General features: G+C 40.5%; 1 protein-coding gene across 1 annotated transcript in view; it reads left to right on the forward strand.

Moving 5' to 3' along the window:
* Positions 1–18,564, forward strand: part of slit3 (slit homolog 3 (Drosophila)) — a 227,626-nt gene extending 209,062 nt beyond the window's left edge. Inside the window, exons 30-38 of the mRNA XM_046405716.1 lie at positions 136–229; positions 1,082–1,219; positions 1,856–2,096; positions 3,610–3,740; positions 12,876–13,030; positions 13,611–13,768; positions 14,161–14,318; positions 15,042–15,247; positions 15,598–18,564. Of these exons, the coding sequence (XP_046261672.1) occupies positions 136–229; positions 1,082–1,219; positions 1,856–2,096; positions 3,610–3,740; positions 12,876–13,030; positions 13,611–13,768; positions 14,161–14,318; positions 15,042–15,247; positions 15,598–15,851 (1,535 nt within the window). The 3' untranslated portion in view covers positions 15,852–18,564. The remainder of the gene's footprint in view (positions 1–135; positions 230–1,081; positions 1,220–1,855; positions 2,097–3,609; positions 3,741–12,875; positions 13,031–13,610; positions 13,769–14,160; positions 14,319–15,041; positions 15,248–15,597) is intronic.
* Positions 18,565–20,560: the final 1,996 nt, after the last annotated feature.

Consider the following 20,560-nt stretch of genomic DNA (forward strand, 5'->3'; position numbering starts at 1 on the left):
TTTTCTAAGGTCTGACTTTCTGCTCCTCTGCTTCCTTGTTACCCATTTGACTTTTTTGTGTTGAAAAATATCTTGACATGCGAACCTTCTAAACTATAGAAGGTAGAAATATTTTTCTCTTTTCTTTGTCAACAGGTGACCTGTGTGAGGAGGTGGTTGACCCTTGTCTCCAAGGTTTCGACCCCTGTCAACATGACTCAAAGTGCGTCCATGTTGGCCGCAGTTACAGGTGAGTGACAGCTTCGCAGGATTTCAGCGCTTAAAAGGGTCAGAGTTCGCACATCATTGAAGGTGACGACAAAGTGGAAGGAGCAGTGAGTTCAAAAAGTTAAAAGCTGGCATTTTTGCGAATCAGAACGGTCACATTTATCCCACATTTATCTGTACTGTTAAGCCTTGGACGGCTACTCTGCTTACTTCTTCTCCATCAGCCAGCATTTATACTTGTCAGCTTCATCAGATGTTTGTTATTAAGGGCCTTTAATCCCCATCGGCATATTGTAATCATCAAAAAGTTCAATATTCAATATCAAATCAGTAGATTCAGACAGTGAGGCTTTGGCACTATTGTTTATTTTGTTTTACATTTTACAACAAGGTTCCTTTTGCCAGTTATAAATGTTACAGTATAGAAAGTATAAATATATACAGTATAAATATATACAACAGTATAAATGGTACAGTTACTCATCAGTATGATGCCTTATTCTCTGATCAAATGAAATGTATTTAATTTGAGTAATTTTACTTGAATACTGTGCAGTTACTGCCCATAGTTTTAGCAGCACAACAAGCAGCTTGTAGAGAAAGAGAAGAGTTTTTATAAATGTGTTATTCCCTATTAAATGAGCTGTTGTGCATTTACATAAAACCGACTTGTCCAAAAGGATCTTTGTTCAACAGTGAAAGAAATCTGTGGCGCCAAGAATATTAAAGTGGGAAGCTTGTTTCTAAAAACATGGGCTGTAGAAAATTACTGAAAACTGTCACCTCTGTCATCACACACACACACACACACACACACACACACATACACACTCATACACACAGTAATCTCATGCACATTTCCCTGTCACTCTAGGTGTGAGTGTTTGCCAGGCTACGTGGGCCAGCACTGTGAGCAGGACTATAATGATTGTCTGGAGAATAAGTGTCAACACGGAGCAGAGTGTGTGGATGCTGTCAATGGCTATACCTGCGTCTGTAAGCAGGGCTTCAGGTGAGAGTCACTCATCAGAAACACATCATCACACACACACACACACATCATTTGCAAATTGCTTGAACAGACACAAACACGAGGACGCACTGCAGGGCCACACTGGGAGGAGATACAGATGGCCCTTCATAATCAGACACTTGACTGTCTGGGCCCACTGTGTGCAAGTCAAGTGTTTGTGTGTGTGTGTTTGTGTGTGTGTGTATGCAACAGATGCAGATCCATGTGGTTAATTATAGCAGAAAGTGTTGGCATGAGAGAAACAAATTCATCACAAGGGACAGAGTGAGAGAGAGAAAGACAGAGGAAGTTATGGCTATGCAGGAAAGAAACAGAAAAGGGAGACAGACAGCAGAAGAAAAGATGGATGCTGTATGGGCAAAAGAGTTATTTCTACGAAAGGCTCAAAGATGCTGAGAAAGAAGATACACAGTAGAGATATACAGAATCTGATTGCATGTCATAAAACATGTCTATGTCCTTAACATTCCAGCTTCACCCGTTCAAATGTGACGCAATGACTCAAAGTACAGAACAAGCAGCAAATAAGTTTTATCAGGGGAAACGGACACCGCATACGACCCCATTAAAGCTCCATGTATAAATTATCTCCTGTCTAATCTACCCCTCCTTCAGTGGGCTGTTCTGTGAGAACCCTCCACCAATGATCTTGCTGCAGACCAGCCCGTGCGACCAGTCGGACTGCCAGAATGGCGCCCAGTGCCTGGTGGTTGCTGGGGAGCCCCTCTGCCGCTGCATGCCAGGTTTCTATGGCAACAAATGTGACAAGATGGCCACAGTTCACTTCCTGGGTCGGGATGGTTATGTGGAGCTGCCAGGTGCAAAGCTTCGTCCCACTGCGCATATTTCATTACAGGTACGGTCAACCTTTGACCTTAAGGTGTAGAAATAGAATAGAAAAGCTAAATAAAAAATGTAATGTTTCCTGCTTTTCTTAATAAGAAATATAAAGTTTCCTGTAAGGTATGTCAAACTTTGAAAGTACAAAAGCCACATTCTGCTGCTGTACTTGGAAAACATTTATCAGCTGCTTGAAACAGAGCTGTGAGCTGCTCAAATCAAGCCTGTAGAGCTGCATGACTTAGCGCCGACAAAGCAAACATCTGCTGCACCCTCTTTTTCCATTGTACACCGAGCAATTGTGCAGACACACACACACACACACACACACACACACACAGAATATTTATTCTGTACACCTGAGAGTTATATCCTGATTGAGACACATTTTCCTCCTTTTTTGGGAATGAGAGTGTGAGTGGGTGAAAGAGAAACGAGAAATGGAGAGCAGTCTAATTGATATTTACCACCTGTTTCAATCTGTGTGTGTGTGTGTGTGCATCTGCACTCTTGCCAGAACCTTTCAATGTCATTGCCAAGGCAGTTTAAACTCTACCAAGAGGCCCTGACTGAGAGGCAAAAAAGAGAATGAACAGCACTTCATAAATCGCTGGACGTTTTCTCTCTTTTTCTTTTGCACATTTTTCTCTTTTCATTCAGTCTACTTCCAGTTCTGTCTTCACCTAATTTTCTATACGTCTCTCTCTCTCTCTCTCTTCAACCCCCCCACTCTTTCTCTCTCTCTCTCAATCTCTCTCTTTTGCCTCCTACATTTCTCCCTCCTTTTCTCTTCTCGGTCTGCCTCGAGCTCCTCTTTTCTCCCGCAGCTTGTTAGCAGGTGTTGACTTGGCTATGCTCCATTGAAGGCAAGAGTGTTAAGTGCTTGGCCCCTTGGCCCCATTTCCACTCACTTGTTAGTTAGCGCTTAGCAGAACACGCGAGCAAGTGTGACATGTCAAGTGTGTCTGTGTGGGAGGGAGGCGCGAGCGACCTCTTTTATGCACGTGTGTGGTGAAATTTACATTTTCTGCCCGTTTTCATACAGCTCTTTTAGTGGTGTGATGGTGAGACAGACAATCATGAATCAAAAGTCCAAGTGCTTTCTCTCTCATATGCAGATTCATAAGCTCTTAAAACTCGTTCAGTGCCAGTTATGGTCTTCACCAGGCCTGAGAAACTTAAAGCTGTGTAGATTTTACAATACTGAATCAGTGAACAGTAAAGAAGTGCAGCACAGTAGCACTTAAGGCATTTTGCCACATGTTAAAGCTAAAAATCTTTTGCCGTCTCAGTCGGTCAGTTCATTTGTAGCCAAACAAAGTGTTCACAATGCAGCAAGGAAAGAAAGGACCTTAACCTTCACTTCTTGCCAATCTTTACTGTTTGTTTGTCCAGTCTCTCAACAGATATGATTATGAATGTCCTCTGTATTGCAGCAGTTATTTTGTCAATTTCCTTGATGAATAATACACAGTATATCACCCATCAGTATAATTTTTATTTTTTATCCAATTTCTCTGTCTCCTCAGGTGGCTACAGATAAGGACAATGGCATTTTGTTGTATAAGGAGGACCACGACCCATTGGCACTAGAGCTGTACCAGGGGCACATACGACTCATCTATGACATTGCCAACTACCCACCCACCACTGTGTATAGGTAGGCCACACACATACACACACACACTGAGTAAAGTACTCTCTCACTCTCTTTTTGTCCACACTGAATTGAGATTATAATAAATTCACTATACGATGTTGAAGGTTAGGTTTCAACAAAGGTTAAGAAACCCCCACATTCACCGTTATTATTTCATTTATGTATGCACTCTGGCTCACAAATACACCTATTACTGTCAAATTACAAACAAACAAAAGTTACATTATATTGGGCTCAGATGATTCAAGAGTTCAAGGTAGTTAAACTTAGAAAGAAAATAAAAAACACATACACACGTACAGATGTATGGAGAAAAAACTGACATTCGGTTTCTTCTTCACTCACATCAACGTACATTTTAGATTACTTATTCAAATCCAGCTAGCTAATTTGATTTACAAGATTCAAGTGTTGCAGAAGTTCAAGGTAGTATGAGGGTACTTTAAGGACATTTCAGTAAGTTCTGATTTGTCCGTGTACACACAAATCCACCAGCATATTCTTTCTCTCTCTCTCTGTCTCTCTCACACACACACACACACACACACACACTTACAGTAACAGATCCTTGTCTGAGCACTTCCTTATATAAACAAACACAAATTCAGAAAAATTCCTTTACAATCCTGACTAGACAGTCCTGTCCCTGAATGAAACCCACCAACAGTCTCTCCAGGTAAAACTTCAAACAGTGGAAACAAAAGTCCTCATTCAGTGGGATAGACTGTGAAAGCACTTGGATATTATATAATCAGATACATTCACACGGTTTCATAGGAATGGATACACCATGGTAAGCTATAGTTACAGCAATGCTAATCCGGGAAAAGCACACGAAAAGGTCTTCAGTAGTTACTTATGGGAGAAACCACTTTGGGTTTTTTTGCAGTTTTACAGCATAGCAGCTCAAAATCGGCATTTAAACCAGCTGTTGGTCAAAGGTGAAACTATCACAGTCAAAAAAACCTCCAACCTATTAAGGACAGGAGTCTCAGTGTGGCTTTTCAGAAAATAAAACAAATTGTCTATTTTAAGATAAACTTTTTTTTTTTCATTTCCTTCTTTTGAGTTTGTCATGAAGAACTTTAAAGCTTTTCATGAGCTTGAGGGGTCATGGGCTTCTCTCGGACTGTAGACTACTGTGAGGAATAATTCAGAAATGGAATCGCAGGGCTTTTGTTATAGCACAAGCTGTAATTATCTCTATCATGTTTTTTGGGGGGAGAATCTGACCCAATTCACCACACAAACCACTATGAACAATACTCATTGTTTCTGGTGAAATTTGGCTCAAATAAAACAGTTAAAAACTGTTACATTACAATTGACTTTACATTACAGGAGACCATGAGAGAAGAAGAGAGCGCTCAGGTCCATCTTTGTCTGGTGCCGATTGGCTCCTATTGATTCTGTCTGCTTCTCTGTCTGCGTTATCCGTGGCAGGACAAAAGAAGGAGAGAGACGTGAGAGGGTCATATGATACGAGAATCAGTAAAATGTGTTGTCCTGAGGGACATTCACTTTGTATTGCAAGCACAGGCAGCAATGCAAACAATACGAAGCACTTGGTAACATGTCATTTGACTGGATGCTATCCTCTCAACTTCCTTTGCTTATGTGTGGAAGCAAGCTGGATTCAGTGGAATATAGCATATAGTGGAATGTAGCTTCGTAAACTGCGGTGCTGTCAAACTGAGATCGGTTTATTGCACAGGGCAGGCAGGGAAACGGCTCTGCCAGTTTAAGTAAAGCTAAAGTTTCCAGTGTTTTTCTCAGCGGAAAATAATGGAAAGTGTTCAGGGTGGATGTAACAAACACTTGCACCATGAAGTCCAGCCTGGAAAGGAACATGAAAACCCTTCAGCCTGAAAAACGCACCAACAACATCACTGGTGTGAGACAGAGGCTACCAATCATTTTAATCATGGCCTAACTTTTTATGGTAATTATAACCAAGTATTATATAGACATTTAACATGCTTTTTGTACCACTTTTGAATCATCGCAGCTGTCAGTGTAATAATGCCAACTGCAAATCAAGGAAAGGAGCAGAGAGAGAGAGAGAGAGATGTTAGTGTAATTGAATGAATGAAGGGAGAGAGAGAGAGGTTGGTTAGCGATAAGTAAAAGATGATGGAGAGAGGAGAAATGAGGGAGAGAGGTTAGTGCATTCTCATTTCCTTACTATTCTTTTGATATATTTCAATCAGTGGTTTCCTTTGCATGTGACACCTGGCTTTGTAGTTTTAACTGTTCTGTTCGGGAGAAGAAAGATGATTCTGATTGATATTCAGCCATTCTTTACAATTAAGATGTTACAAAGAAAAGTGAAGCCACAGTTTACTCTGTAAAGGGCAAGACTGTTTCTGCATAGATTATCTCAGTTATGATTCATTTAAACCCTTGCATTTTTTGTATGAATACTTTGAGAATTGAAAAAAATTCTTCTACGTGGCTTTGGCTGGTTTCGAAGTGTTTAACATTTCTGTTGGACAAGTTCACATGTCTTGCATTAATTTCCTTTGAAAATATAAGCTGAGTCAGACTTTTGGTGAATTGTCATTGATACATGTCTGTCAAGATTACTCCTGGCAAGAGAGAAATTATTAAGTCTTTGCATGCCTTAATCAATCTTACATCTATTTTGGGAACCCACAGGTAAGCAGGTTCCTTATTAACAGGTGATAGTGTCACGGTTTACACATGGTACAACACATGGTTGTACGTACACGGGATATTACTAGACAGGCCCATGAACATGAACTGTTATGAGTAAGCACAGTCTAATTGCAAATGATTTAACTTTTTTGGTCAGGGTCGGCTCTAGAGCAGAGTCCCTGGAAATAGTTGAGACCATGGACTGCTCAGGAAGACTTCAGCAGGGAGGATATATGCCAAAAGGAAATCTTTGTAGAACGTTTGTTTTGTTGGTCATAACAACAACTTGCCACCATGTCCACTTTTCTGTATTTGCAGTCTGTGCATTTTCCATTTCTGTGGTGACGCTCAGTTTAGTTTCTTCACATGAATGAGAAGGGTTTGTAATCTGGGTGGGCAGATGGGTAGAAACCACTTATCCCTAATATGACCTTAACCAGAGTGTGTGCTCATGTTCACAATACATGACACACTGTGAAAGGCAAGAAGAGGACAACAGGAACGAATGGTTAGAGAGGAAGGAAGAATCAAATGAAAAAATGGAAACGGTGGGGTGAATTGAATTAGACTCTGGCACAGATGGGGAGGGGTGGAGACTGGGTTGAAAAGGTTGAGCAGGAGAGGGAAGAGGAAAGTCAGTGGGATGTATGCACGCATACAAAGATAGATATCAGGGGAGAGGCAGACATAGACAGACAGGCAGAAAGACAGATGGATGGACTAATGCTGGGGGGGTGAAATAGCAGACAACACAATGAGAGATAACTGGGTGGAATAGGTTGGTAAGCAAAGGAAAAAAACAAGAGGTGGAGGGGTAAAAGAGATGGATAGAAGCAGCTGAAGTGAAAAGACTGTGAGACACAGTTGAACAGTGGGATGGATGGGAGTGGAGTGAAGGATGACAGAGGGATGAAGCGAAAGAGGGGGAAGAGCAAAGGGGAGAAGTAAACCACAGAATGAGTCAGGGAATTATCCTTGTCTGGTCTTGTTAACTTGAGATGGGACACGCCTGGGAGGGAGACAGACAGACAGACAGACAGACAGACAGGCAGAGTTCATAAAAAACTGAGAATGAGAGAATGAAAGACAGACTGATAGAGACAGAGAGAGACAAAGAATATACAGTAGCATGAAAAGGAAAGACTGAATGAGATACGTAGAAAATGATAAACTGGAAGTCACACAGGAGGGAAAGTGGGAAGGGGAGAAAGTACATAAGAATGACAGAGAGAAAAATTAGCAACTCAAAGTGGGAGAAAAAAACAGAAATCCATAGGATCCAACTGACAGTGCGAAGCACTAAGTAAACACTGTCTCTATGTTGTGTTTAGCATTAGCAGTCTGGAAAAAGACAAGGCCCAGCTCCAAGCCCAGAGATCATTTTACCTCAAGATTCTACGTATTCCCTTTAGCGTGCCATCTTTTGATTGCATGAGTCTGAGCGCTGCAATTGTCCTATCTTATCTGTCTTCATTTGGAATTACACTCTAAACTGACTCAAACCACATTGCTAGGCAGGCACAACAGAACATCTTTCCACCATTCAAGTGATACTGTCCAGAATGGCGTAAGCATTCAACCACCACACTTTGAGCGCAGCAATTCTGGCAGATCCAGAACATGGCACTGTCCATACAGTTACTGCGGTTGTACGACCGAGGGCCAGGGACCAGTGCCAGTCCCTGGTTTCGGAGCAATCCTGAGGTTGTTATCTTGTAGAAACCAGAGAACCAGGAAGGGCATTATATTCAAGCCAGTGTTTGATGATGAGCTGCAACGCATCGAGTCAAGGCCAGGTGAAGAAACACGCATGTAAAGCTAATGCAGGTAAAATGGTAAGATTATGAGACACCTAAGTTTTACCAGTTACACTTTGGCTTTGAGGTACAGATTTGGCTGTGGAGATCAAGGGATGCAAAAAATAGGAGGAATTTTTAGCGGGGTGGACAGAAAAATACAAGGCTGAAAAAGAGGCAATGATAATGGAAATGGAAAAAAAAACATAAAAGAAATGTTCACAAATGGGTGAGCATTGCATTTGTAGAGATGTGGAGGAGGGCAAGCAAGAGACAGATATAGAAAGAGAGGAAAAGGTGGGCAAGTCCTTCACTGTGCCCTCATGAGCAACAGATGAACATGGTTATGCATGCCCAGTGCTACATGTTTGTGCGTAGAAGAGAGAGAGGGAGGGAGTATTGTATAAGTATAATATTGCATATGTGTATAAATGTGCTACCCTTTACTAATACCACGTTAATCTAGTATTTGGTGTTGGATGGACAGAAGAAGATGAGATGCAGAAGAGGAGACAGAAGACTAGCTGTTTGAAAGGGGAAGACATAATTTGAAGCTCGAGGGACAAAAAACAAAGAAAGCAATAAAAAAGCACTTGAAAAATAAATAAATACTAAACTTTTTTTTTCATTTTGTGCCAGTTGTGGCAATTTATTTAACAAGAGATGAGAAAATGCTTAAAAAATATACCACCAGACAAATTTTATGATCACAGCACTTTCCCACCACTGCAGGGTTCAGTTCCTGGCTGCAGAGCTTCCACTGAGCACATTTGGCAGTTTGAGTTGGGGAGAAGCCAGTGAGGGATCATGTCCTGAAAAAAGGAGGTCCTGACAGGCCATGATCCGGGTTTGTTAAAGTGCCCGTGGGCACGGTTTGGGTTCTGAAGGAAGGTTTGAACTTCCAACTGCCCTCAGAGGAGCAAAGTACAGTAGATTTATACTTGCTTTAAGTACACAGTGCAAAAGGGTTGAATTTCAGAAGGATGATGTAAACTGGCTAAAAGCAAAAGATAAACTAAAAAGAATCCAAAGATACTCAGAGGACATTGCATACACCTTTGAATGTAACGCCGTTTACGGCAAATGTATTACCAAATTAAGTCAGCATGTCCAGAATAGCTTGTATTGGTCCTTATAACATCATACAGGTGTTCCTTTCATTGTGTCTACCCTAAATACACACCATGCATCCGTCACTGTGTAGCCACACAATGCACATCAACAAATTCCATTACGCCTGATGTTTGGCATCTAAAATAAGAAAAACATCAAAGGGTTTGTGTAAAAATGTTTTAGCTACAACGTGTACATAAATACATGCTTAAATTATCACAATAATACGTTTTAGCCATTTCTATTTAGATACAAGTATTACAAAATGATTTTATATTCAGTCAAAACAAACAGTCTTTGTGACATTATAGATTTAAAATGCTTAGAGGCAGTTCAAACATTCTGAAACAACGAGCACTCATTCCTGTACTTCTGCATCAAAGCATTATGAATCCACTCCTGAAATGTAAAAAAAAAAAAAAAAAAATCATTGAAAGCTGACAAAAGAGGGAAAGAAAACAGTGAAGGAGCTTGCTGTTCAGCAGCTGTCGTCTCTGCAATGACTAATTGAGGTTACCACAGCAATATGGGACTGGGAAGGCTGTCTGCTGAACATCAGTTTAATCAGACTGGGCTGCTAAACACACACACATACACAGCCTGACACACATATAGAGACACACACTCACACACATGCACACTCAAGAATACTTGCAACACTGACGCAAGCATGAGAAGTATGGTGTACAAATAGAGCACATGCATGAACACATATGGAGAGAAGCACACCAACAAAAACTTGAAACAACTGTCGAATACACTCACCCATGCAGTTGTACACACACACACACGTGATGCAAATGTGATTTACAAACATTTTAAATAAACGATAGCTGTGCATTATTAAATTTAACAGTGTGAGTGGACCTGCATGATTGTTTCTAATCCTTTTTTTTTTGGACATATAATCAATAACCTATAATTACTTCTGGGTTTGTATCTGTTTCAGTCAGATCTTTAAAAAAAAGAAAAGAAAAGTTTTTGGCTTTAGGAAGTTCTCCTTTAGTAGTTTCATTTGTGTGTGTATGTGCTCATTCATGGCGTGTTTGATTCTGGACTGACAGGAAGTTGACGTCCTTTGTGGGTTTGGACGAACAAAATGAGAGTAAAAGAGAGGTCTGCTACAGCTGTGTGTGTTTTTGTTTCTTTTGAATCCGTAATGGATAATAATCCGTAACTTTTTGCTGATACACAGGGCTGGGACAGTTTCAAAGAACCTGAAAGGCACACTTAAGTATGCACACACACACACAAATGCTAGCGTGCAGGTACAAATATATATTGATCCAAAAATGAGAAATTCTCCTCATACAGCATCCAGAAAACATAAACACACAAACATGTCTCACTGAATTTCTGTAAAACATACATTCAGCCAAACTGATGAATCCTAATATTATGAAAAACATCAAATAAACACGCACACACACATATACACACACACACACTTTCAGGTACAGCATGTGCTTCAACATGGATTCCCTGAACATTAGTCATTTACTGCCGCCCAGTGGAGCTTTGGTGTCACAGCAGGTTCACAGCTTAGACTGTGAGTCTCTATGTGTTTGGCAAAATGAGTGTGTGAAGTTCAAACGTGCATGCGAAATCAGTTTGAGAATGTCTTCAGCTCTCTGAGTGATTACATTTCCAAGCACTTGAGCAAATTTAAAAGGACATGAAGTGCTCCTGCAGCAAAAGCACGGAAGCCCTTCAAACGGAAAAGGAGGAGAAATGACAGTAAGGGAAGGAAAGGGGGGGAGCAAAGAGGAGAACAGAAAATATGAGGAGTAATCGGGAAGGAAAAAGAAAAAGAAGGGAGGGGAGTGGATAAAGAAAAGAAATTAGAGAAGGATAAGCTGTGCACCGAAAGAAGAAAAAAATGAAAGGGCGAAAACAAAGTAGAGAAAGGAAAGGACCGTAGTGCGATTGAGAACTAATCTTCCAGGCTAGCAGACCATCATGTTGCTTGGTTGCAGCAGGCCTGTTTGAGGTCATTATTAAATTACATGGCCCCTAATGTAAACCATGTATGTGTCTGTGTTGTTGGGTCTACAGTGAAGTGGGAGCTCTTATTTTAGAAACCGCCAGCTAAATGCTGAACCAGATTGATGTCGAGGGAAACAGTAGGGTTTTTTTTGTTTGCTATGTTTGATTGCATAAATGACTTTGTTATTCCTCTCCCCTCAAAGCATTCATCTAAAATTCTGAGCTGAATTTTCATGTCATAAACTTAATCCAAACATTTGATTTTAATTTGCATGCATTTTTGTATTATGAGTCAAATATGGCAGGATTATTCTTTGTGTGTACCTACCTACTGCTATAGATGTGAAGCCCAGTAACATAAAATGGTCTAAGAAAGGTCCCACCATTAACAGGTTAATGTGCTTTTTTTACCATCATAACCAAAATCTTTTTCTCCACGTCTTTAATCATGATTATCTCTTTACCTTCCTGTTCTCTGATGTTACTGCGTCCGCTCTGCTCCTTGTTTTTCCTCTTTCGTATGGTCAGCACTTTCTACAAAAGTCACACTGGCTTGCCTCCAGAACTCACAGCCTGCCTCCATTGGCTGTCAATGTAACATCACTGTAATGTGAACACTGTATAAACAGCTGTCAGTCAAAGCTGACTCGAGGCTCCTTAGCTAGTTAGCTGATGAATGGCTGCAGACAAGGGATGTATTGTCTTGATGTTAACTGTGGGAGTCTGAAACAGACCACCAACGGAAAGAGTGGCTTCACTTGTTCTATTGTGTTTTTGATGTTCTGCTCGTTTTCTCCGGGTTCAGGGAAGGAAGGAACTTGGGTGAACGGAGGCAGAGTCAACTTTACCACCCCACCACCCACCTCTCTTTCCCTCTCTGTCTCTCACTCTCGCTGCCTCTTTTGGCTGTGCCAAACCACTGTCTCTATAGCTGTCTGTCTCCTCTCCAGCAAAAACCATTTAGTGGTGAATCTCAGACACACATTCACACACAAACACACACACTTTTTTTCCCAGGGTCAGACATGGTGCAAAAGGTCATGATGATGGTTCACTGCAGGCTCCGCTTCAGCGGAAACATTTATTTCCTCCCCAGAATATTAGCACTCCAGTAAGAGAAACTCTTCCTTTAACACAAGGATCTAAATTGGATCAGACTGGCCATTACATCGTATAAATTTAGTCTCACCCCAAGGCTCCAGCCCATCAGAGTATGTGGGTCTTAACTGCCATGTTGCGAAACTATGGCTTAGATCAAATGCACATTTTAATCCCCTTCCAAAAGAACACTACACTGAGGACGTAATCAGCCTGTTTTATGTCAGTGAATAACATTTCAACACAGATTTTCCTAATTTCTTTTTCATTTAGTTTGGTCTATTTGCAAACACAACAAAACAAAGAAAAAAAATGTTTGACTTGACAGCGTTTGGAATTTGTTTTGTCTAGCATTTCCAATTTACTCCATCAAGTTTTTTCCTCCTAAATTCCCCCGTCTGGTGTAGAATTTAGCAGTAATTTATCATAATAGGAACCATACTGAAAATCTCTCCTTCCTTTTTTCTGTGTGTATGTGTTGCAGTGTGGAGTCGGTGAATGACGGGCTTTTCCACACTGTTGAGCTGTTGATTCAGAACCGTTCACTGAGCCTGGTGGTGGACAACGGTGCCCCAAAGAGTCTGGGCAAGCTAGCACGTCAGCCCTCTGTCGACCACAACACCCAACTTTACATAGGAGGTATACACACAAGCACACACACACACACACACACACACACACACACATTTACACACATACAACAATACAGCTTTGTGGACACATGTTCTGAACACACAGATGTTACTTTTGCTTGCCTCTTGTTTCCTTTTTGTGGTTGTGGTGACATGTTTTCCATGCATGGGCATGTACAAATACAGTCACCCACAACTTGCAAATACACACGCACACACACACAACACGCATGCATGCATGCATGCATGCACACAAAATCGTAGCAAGGGATGTGATGAAGAGGGGAGCTGTTTTTGTTCAACTTCCTCAATAGGGGCAAGACAAGAGTCTGCCTTAATTCTCAAGTACTATAAAGACACTTTATGTTTAATTCATTATATCCAATACTGAGAGCTACAGTGTGATACAGTATTCCTGCTGGAACACTATTTTACAAGAATGAAACAAGACATTAGTTAAGTGCATTACAGTAAGTAAGCCTCACTTTAATTTGTTTTCTTACCATTTCATAATTTCTCAACTCTTATTTCTCCTAATTCTTCCCATTTTTCCATATCTTCCTGCCTTGTTCTCGTACATTTCTCAGGCGTACCATCTCAGGTGGTGGCCACAGGTCTGCGACCAGGCCCCGAACGTTCCCCTCAGACTTTTAACGGCTGCATCCACAATGTCCGAATCAACGGCGAGCCTCAGGACTTGAGTTACCGATCAGCAGGAGGAGGACGACAAGGGATTGGGGGAAAGGTAGTTCTAATGGCAAGGAAAGCCGAAAATGGCATCTTGTATATAATGTAGTTTCTGAGTACAAGAAATCATGGTGCTGTTTGCTTTTGTGGGTTTAGTCTGAGGATCTTCATGTTCAAGACCAGTCCAAGCTGACAGTACAGTTTGACTGGGCTAAGAAACATTTTTAGGTCACAACTCAAAGCCATGGTATCAGCTGTGGCAGAGAACACATCATCTCTTTTTTTGTGGTGATATTTACACTGGACTCCCAGTGATGTTGAAGAGTGTGGTTTTCATGCAACATCTAAATGTTGGTCAGGTTACACCCCCTCTGCTCTCTGTTTGGCGTCAAGGCCTTTTGACTCTGCTTTCTCTAACACTGCTTTCTCTCTTTCTTGTTCTGTCGTTAGGGTGATGCCATTCTTCCGGGGTGTCATTCCTGCAGTGTGTGTGCTCAGGGTGCATGCAGGGAGGGAGGGGAGACAGGGGTAACATGTGATTGTCCTCCAGGAAGCAGCGGGGCCCTGTGTGACCAGACAACAGCGCACAACCCGTGTCAGAACAGCAGGTAAGCCGAGGCAACAGAGACTGAGCAGAAATGCATGTGTGTAGGTTTACAGAAAGTAACGTGCATGTACTTAACTCTGCAGCTGTGGCAGGTGTGCATTTACACTGCAAACAAAGAGTCTTTGTATTCCTCTACTGGTGCATCACCAACTATGTGTGTGTTCCTTTTGAAAGCAGTGGAGCTTGAACAGTCTATTAGTTGATCAGTGAAAATGCCTCATCACCAATTTTGTTAATTAATAACTTAAATTATTTATCTAGCAAAAATGCCAAAGACTTAATAGGTACAACTCATCAAACATATTTCTCTTATAACTGAAATTGTTAATTGAAAACTTGAAAATGAAATTAATGTTTGTTGCTACAACCCTAAATTGCCTTGCAGTTTTTAATGAATAATTAATTAACATGAAACCCACATCATCAGCTCATAGGTGAGCATATTTTTTGACATATGTATTCCATAAAAGTTTGTGGAAAGTCAGTTAGTTGCACTTGCAAATGGAAGTGATATTTTAACAGTTATGAGAGCCCCACGTCCAAAACCTCATCATCTGCAAAGAAGCATAACTTGGTTGGCTTTCTTGGTCACTTATCAGTATCAGAAAATAAACACTGATAAATCATGTGACCAGTCTCAAAAAACAAACACTAATAAAACACATACATCTGCCCTAAAAATATCCATCTCCTCTAACTTGTTGTTTCCCTTTCCTCACTGCAGATGCTCTCACGGTCTGTGTGTGCCAAAAGGTCAGTCCTATAGTTGCAAGTGCAGCGAAGGCTACCAGGGCCAGTACTGTGATCGACGGCAGGAGCCTCCAGCCTGCAGGGGGCAGCGCTGTGGACACGGAGACTGTCGTGTGTCAGAAGGAGGAGAGCCCATCTGCCACTGTCAGCCTGGGTACACTGGGCCTACCTGTGACACAGGTGATAAAAGAGGATGTTATCTGTGCAATGTGCAATTATCTCATTCAGTCAATTTCTTACTCTTTATTCATATTTAAAGTGTATATTCATATTTTGTATTTTATTTCCTGACGTCTTTGAATTGTGTGTGGTCTGTCTTTTGGTTGTTTTTATAGATTGAATGTCTGGCAATTGTTCAGATACAGCACACGTCATCTCGTTTTGTATTTTTGTACAATGACAATGAAGACTATCTACCTATCTATCTATCTATCTCTATCTATTAAAAGGTGGAAAGCAAGAGAAAGTTCTATCCAGATATGACAACCATCAGTACATATAATGTGGGTGCTTTCTCTATTAATTTTCAGAGCTTAGATGTCAAGGAGAGATGGTGAGGGAGCAGCTGAAGCGCCACCAGCCAATGAGAACGTGCACGTCCACCAGCAAGATTCCCCGCATGGATTGCCCCCGATCCTGCCAGGCAGCAGCACCCACAGGTGTCTGCTGCGGGGTCACCAAGACCAGAAGGAGGAAGGTGGTTTTCCGCTGCACCGACGGCACCTCGTACTCCGAGGAGATGGAAACTGCTCTGGAATGTGGCTGCTCCAAGTGCCCGTTGTAACACCACCAACCGCTGCCATTTTGTGAAATCTACATGTCAAAGAGGCTGTCGCTCTGAGATTTTCCACATTGACGAGCACCACCATCATTTTTTTTTTTTTTTTTTTTTTTTTTTAACCGCTGCCAAATTGCTGCCAAGAGAAACCACAAACAAAAACAAAAATGGGACACGTGTGTGTGTTTTTTGACAGAGAGAAAATATATTGTAAGATATAAGTGAGAAAAAGCATAGAACTTATTTTTATTATGGATTTTTCTTCTAAAAGATGATAAAAGGACTGATAAGTTGTTTTTTTAATATGTTGATTATATATTGTGTTACATAATATGAAAGTTATTTTGTACCCTGTAAGGAGAAAAATACACAGCAAAATAGATTAACATTTCCTTAAAAGTATATGAATTTATATGTATGTATAAATCTATATAAATATATAGCCTAACCTGATGAATTTTATATTTTTCAAGTGTATTTGCATGATGTTAATGTGAGTGCTAATATGTGGGAGGCTTCGGACACTGAGAGACGAGGGCTGAGCAAGGGAAGAACTCCCTTGATTCCACATCAAGGAAAAGGTGGCGGCCTTTTGTTGCCCTCGCTCTTGGAGAAAACAAGGAACTGTATGTGCCCAGCTAACCTGCTTCACTATATAATGGACATCTTCCTCACATGTGAGTTCTTTGAGAAAACACAAGACTCTTTCACCAGAGATGATCTAACAGTTTGTTCTAATATTGTGTTTTTCTTTAGTTTGCTGTTGCACACCAGACTTGGAACTACGTGGCGTATGACATGAAAATCTCACAGACATTTGCAGTTCATTAAGAATTAAAAAATAAATCAGCAATTCAGATTCAAATTAACCACTGTAACATTATACAGAGCTGCAGAGATTTAAAATGAGTTTTAAAACAAATACCAAGGGAATCTATAGTAAGTTAGAAGATCTCAGAGCATTGGTTCAAGAGGAAGCAGGGAGTCATTTTTTGATAAACTAGCAATTTGAGAAATAGGAGAGCAACTTAAAGCTAGGCTGAAAAACAATGTTTCGCTCGTATTTGAATGTGTCTGCTGGGTGTAGTTGGTTGAGGTCAGGTGTATGCTTTCTTGCATCTTCAGCAGTGGCTGAAGACACATTTGTATCACTGCAGCAAGGTGAGATGTTAGACAATAACTAAAAGAGCAAAAACAACATTTCCAGCTAGCTTAATTTACTCTTTGAATGGCTGATTAACATGAGTTGATCATCTGACTTGGCAGTAAAGCGATTTAGAATGAAGCCACCATACCAAAGTGAACTCGTTTTTGACTTAATGGACAAGAATGTCACAAAATTAATGATTGAAATTGGTTTATACAAGTTCAAGTGCCTTGGTGTACTTATTTTAAATTCAAAAATGTTGCTGCATTATTGTCAACTGCTGCTACTGAATGTTTGATCATTGTTGAATGCATTGTTGTGTCAGATGTGGCAGTTGACTTTCTTAGGTCCCAAAAGGGCTGATGCTTTCGTCCGACAAACATCCTGCTCTTCTAATGTGTTGTCAGGCCATGAAAGATGTGGATTTATATAAAAAAAAAAAACCAAATAACAAAAACAGAAGGAGCCCAGATCATGCCACAGTCCTTTTGGTATGAATCATTTGTTGTACAAAGTATATCTTCATAGCCTCATGTAGAATGTGAAATCGCAGCATCAACAAGAAACTTTTTTTTTTGTCTTACAGAGTTTTATGATAACATTATATAATGCAGATCTGACTGGTTGGTGGTCCATGATGTGCTTGGTGTGTACACAAAAACAAATACTTCCATGGCAAGTGCTTCATAAATTGTTACTTCTAAGTTTAAGGTAAAATGTTTTGATGATTTGTTAATTGAATTTTCACACTGATGGTATGGGGTGGAGGTAAAAAAAAAGAAGAAGAAGAAAAGTAGCTTACAGTAATCGACAGACTGCTCCAGTTGGATTTCAGCAAACCTCCACATTTACAACACGGTTGCTTCTGTAACTTTGTCATGTGAAAGAAAGAAACAGATTTGGACCAAGGTGCCACCACACAGCTGAAAAAAACTTTCCATAGATGACTAACAGGAGTAAAAGTATAACAAAAGTTTATAATGAAACTACTACTGTATTGTTTGCTTTATACATTGTTGCTTTGTTTACAACAGGTGCAAAGTATTGTCACACTTTTACTGGTAATTTGCAGCTCTCCTATTCTGGGTTTGAGACATATCAGTATTACCCTTGTCCATCAATGTCAGTTTTCCACACTTTCTGCTCCTTCTACTTGATGTCATTTCTGTTCTTCATACCTTTTCCCTCCCCTTGCTGCTTCGCTTTGCCCTTTTCCTCACGTCTTCATCCAAGATGTCTTCTGTGTTTGCTTCAGCGATTCATTTTCACCATCTATTCCCCCTGTTTCCTCATTTTTTTGCCTCAGTTCCTGTTTTTACAGCAGTTCGAGTTTTTATCTTTTACCCCTTTCTCTTTGTGCCCCCCTCACTGCTTCTTCTCCTGCTCCTAAAGAGTTAGTTCTTCATTGTGAACAGGATGAAGCACCTCAGTTACTGGTTAGTGACAATAAACATAACCATAAACTCAGTCATTGTCATTGTCAAGGTATTGGGTCAAAAAACATGAATATGTGAGTGATGATCATTGATACTTTTGTTGAATGTTAAAAAAATTAAACTACCATTGAAACTATACTAGCCCCTATGTCTGATTTCTTGAGAAATTAATCTTTGACTGCAAATCTTAATTTGTGCAAACATATTCCTTTCTTGTATAAAGAGGTTTCAAAGCCAGTCTTACTCAAATAGTTGTGTAAGACAATATTTTAACCCAACCATTGACCATTAACAATTACTTGGTTGAAATTATTCAGACCTGCTTACAGTAACAATCCACTGGCTTCACTACATTTTCTACAGCATTTTTGCATTTTCGTGATGGAGGGCAGATCTACCTTGTGCCACTCGAGATACTGAACTAATTGCTTCAAGAAATGTCCTTACATTAAAAAAAAACACAACAGGAAAACAAAAATTAACACCAGTCTAAGTGGGGCCCAGTAATTAGGGGTTAAACCAAATTCTGTGTTTAGTTTTTGGTCCTCAATTTAATTTTGCTTTGATCTGCTCTCAACAACATGAATGATACAAGCAGTGACAAAATCTTTATATTCGTGTGACTGTTTAATTTTGTTTGATTACAGGAATTACAGGATTCCTGCTTTAGTCTGGCCCTCTAGGCCAGAACAGCACGCTACATGCATGTGATGGAATAACTTCATCCAGTCTGATAGCATTGTTCTGTCAGTTAGTGGTGGCAACATGCTTTTGTCACTATCATACTAAGCCAAATCACGGCTGAAACAAGGAGGAGAGAGGGGGGAATAAATGCAGCTAGCAAACGTAATGAGAGAAACATGAGTGCTGAGTGAGGACTTTGATATGCTAAACATATTGGCTTTTAAACCCAATGAACTGGACCAGTACCAAAATTGTGATTTGCACTTTAAATATAGCAAATACCAATACTAAGTAACACAGCTAAATTACTGATGTTGATGAGACCTCTTGCATTTTCACCATTCACACACACACATATATAAAACACAACATATTCACGCACTATAGTAAAAACCTTACAACTGAAATACTTTCTTACACACTACTGAGGTGTTACGCTCTCACACACATTACTGAGATTTCAGTGTAACCGGAAGGCATTTCAGTGTAGCCGGAAGGCGGCTCGGAAGAGGAAGTGGATCGCACATGTCATCTCAGGAGCTCTCCGGTGGCCTAACAGAAGCTGCCGCCCTGTTAAACAGTATTTTGGCGTCGGCGGAGACGATTCGAACATTGTCTAATGCAGCAACAGCCGGGCAACAGTCACACGTTGCCTCAGGTTGCCACACGTTAGAGAGTCGACTTAGAACGGTATCTCGCGGCCGCAGCGGACTGCCACAGCCAGCTGCTGGCCCGGTCCGGACCTCCGTGCCGCGGTATTAAGCTCAGCAGAGCTTCGGCACATGGACATCAGGCACAAGGAGTAGAAGGTGAGATGGATATTTACCCCGTGTATTGCCATTGTAACTAGGCAGACATAGGCGGTGTTTTGTTTTGTTTGCTGTCAGAGGAGCGCTCGGCTGTTCCTCTCTTTAGCCTGCGTTTTGCTGAACATTCTACAAGAAGTTTAGCACAGTGGATGTCGCGATGTGTTTTAAAGTTGGCAAGAAAAAAAAAATAAAACAAAACATCGCCTATGTCTTCTCAGTCGCTGATAGCAGCAAAATATGCATCCCTAGTTAGAATGGCAATACACGGGGTGAATATCCATCTCACCTTCTTCTCCTTGTGCCCGATGTACAGGACACACATGCTCATATTTTGTTTTCAGACTCCATTGCAGTTTATTTCACATATTGTAATTAATGCAAACCTCAACCATTTTTGAACATATAAAAGTAAACTGCAATAAACTACAGATTGCAATAAAATCTATAATTATAAGTGTAACTATTTTTAGGCACATTAACTGTAATTATGCTAAGTGTAACATGTTTCTTTTTTTAATATTCAACATCAGTGCGTTTTTCAAAAATTTCCTCTGCAAAAATGGGCTTTAAATTCATTAAGCGACTCTTCTATGTCCTTTGATATGCCATAGATACGCCTGCCGATGGTGTTGTTGGACA

Source organism: Scatophagus argus, chromosome 12, assembly GCF_020382885.2.
Source record: "Scatophagus argus isolate fScaArg1 chromosome 12, fScaArg1.pri, whole genome shotgun sequence".
In the NCBI taxonomy this organism is placed as follows: domain Eukaryota; kingdom Metazoa; phylum Chordata; class Actinopteri; family Scatophagidae; genus Scatophagus; species Scatophagus argus.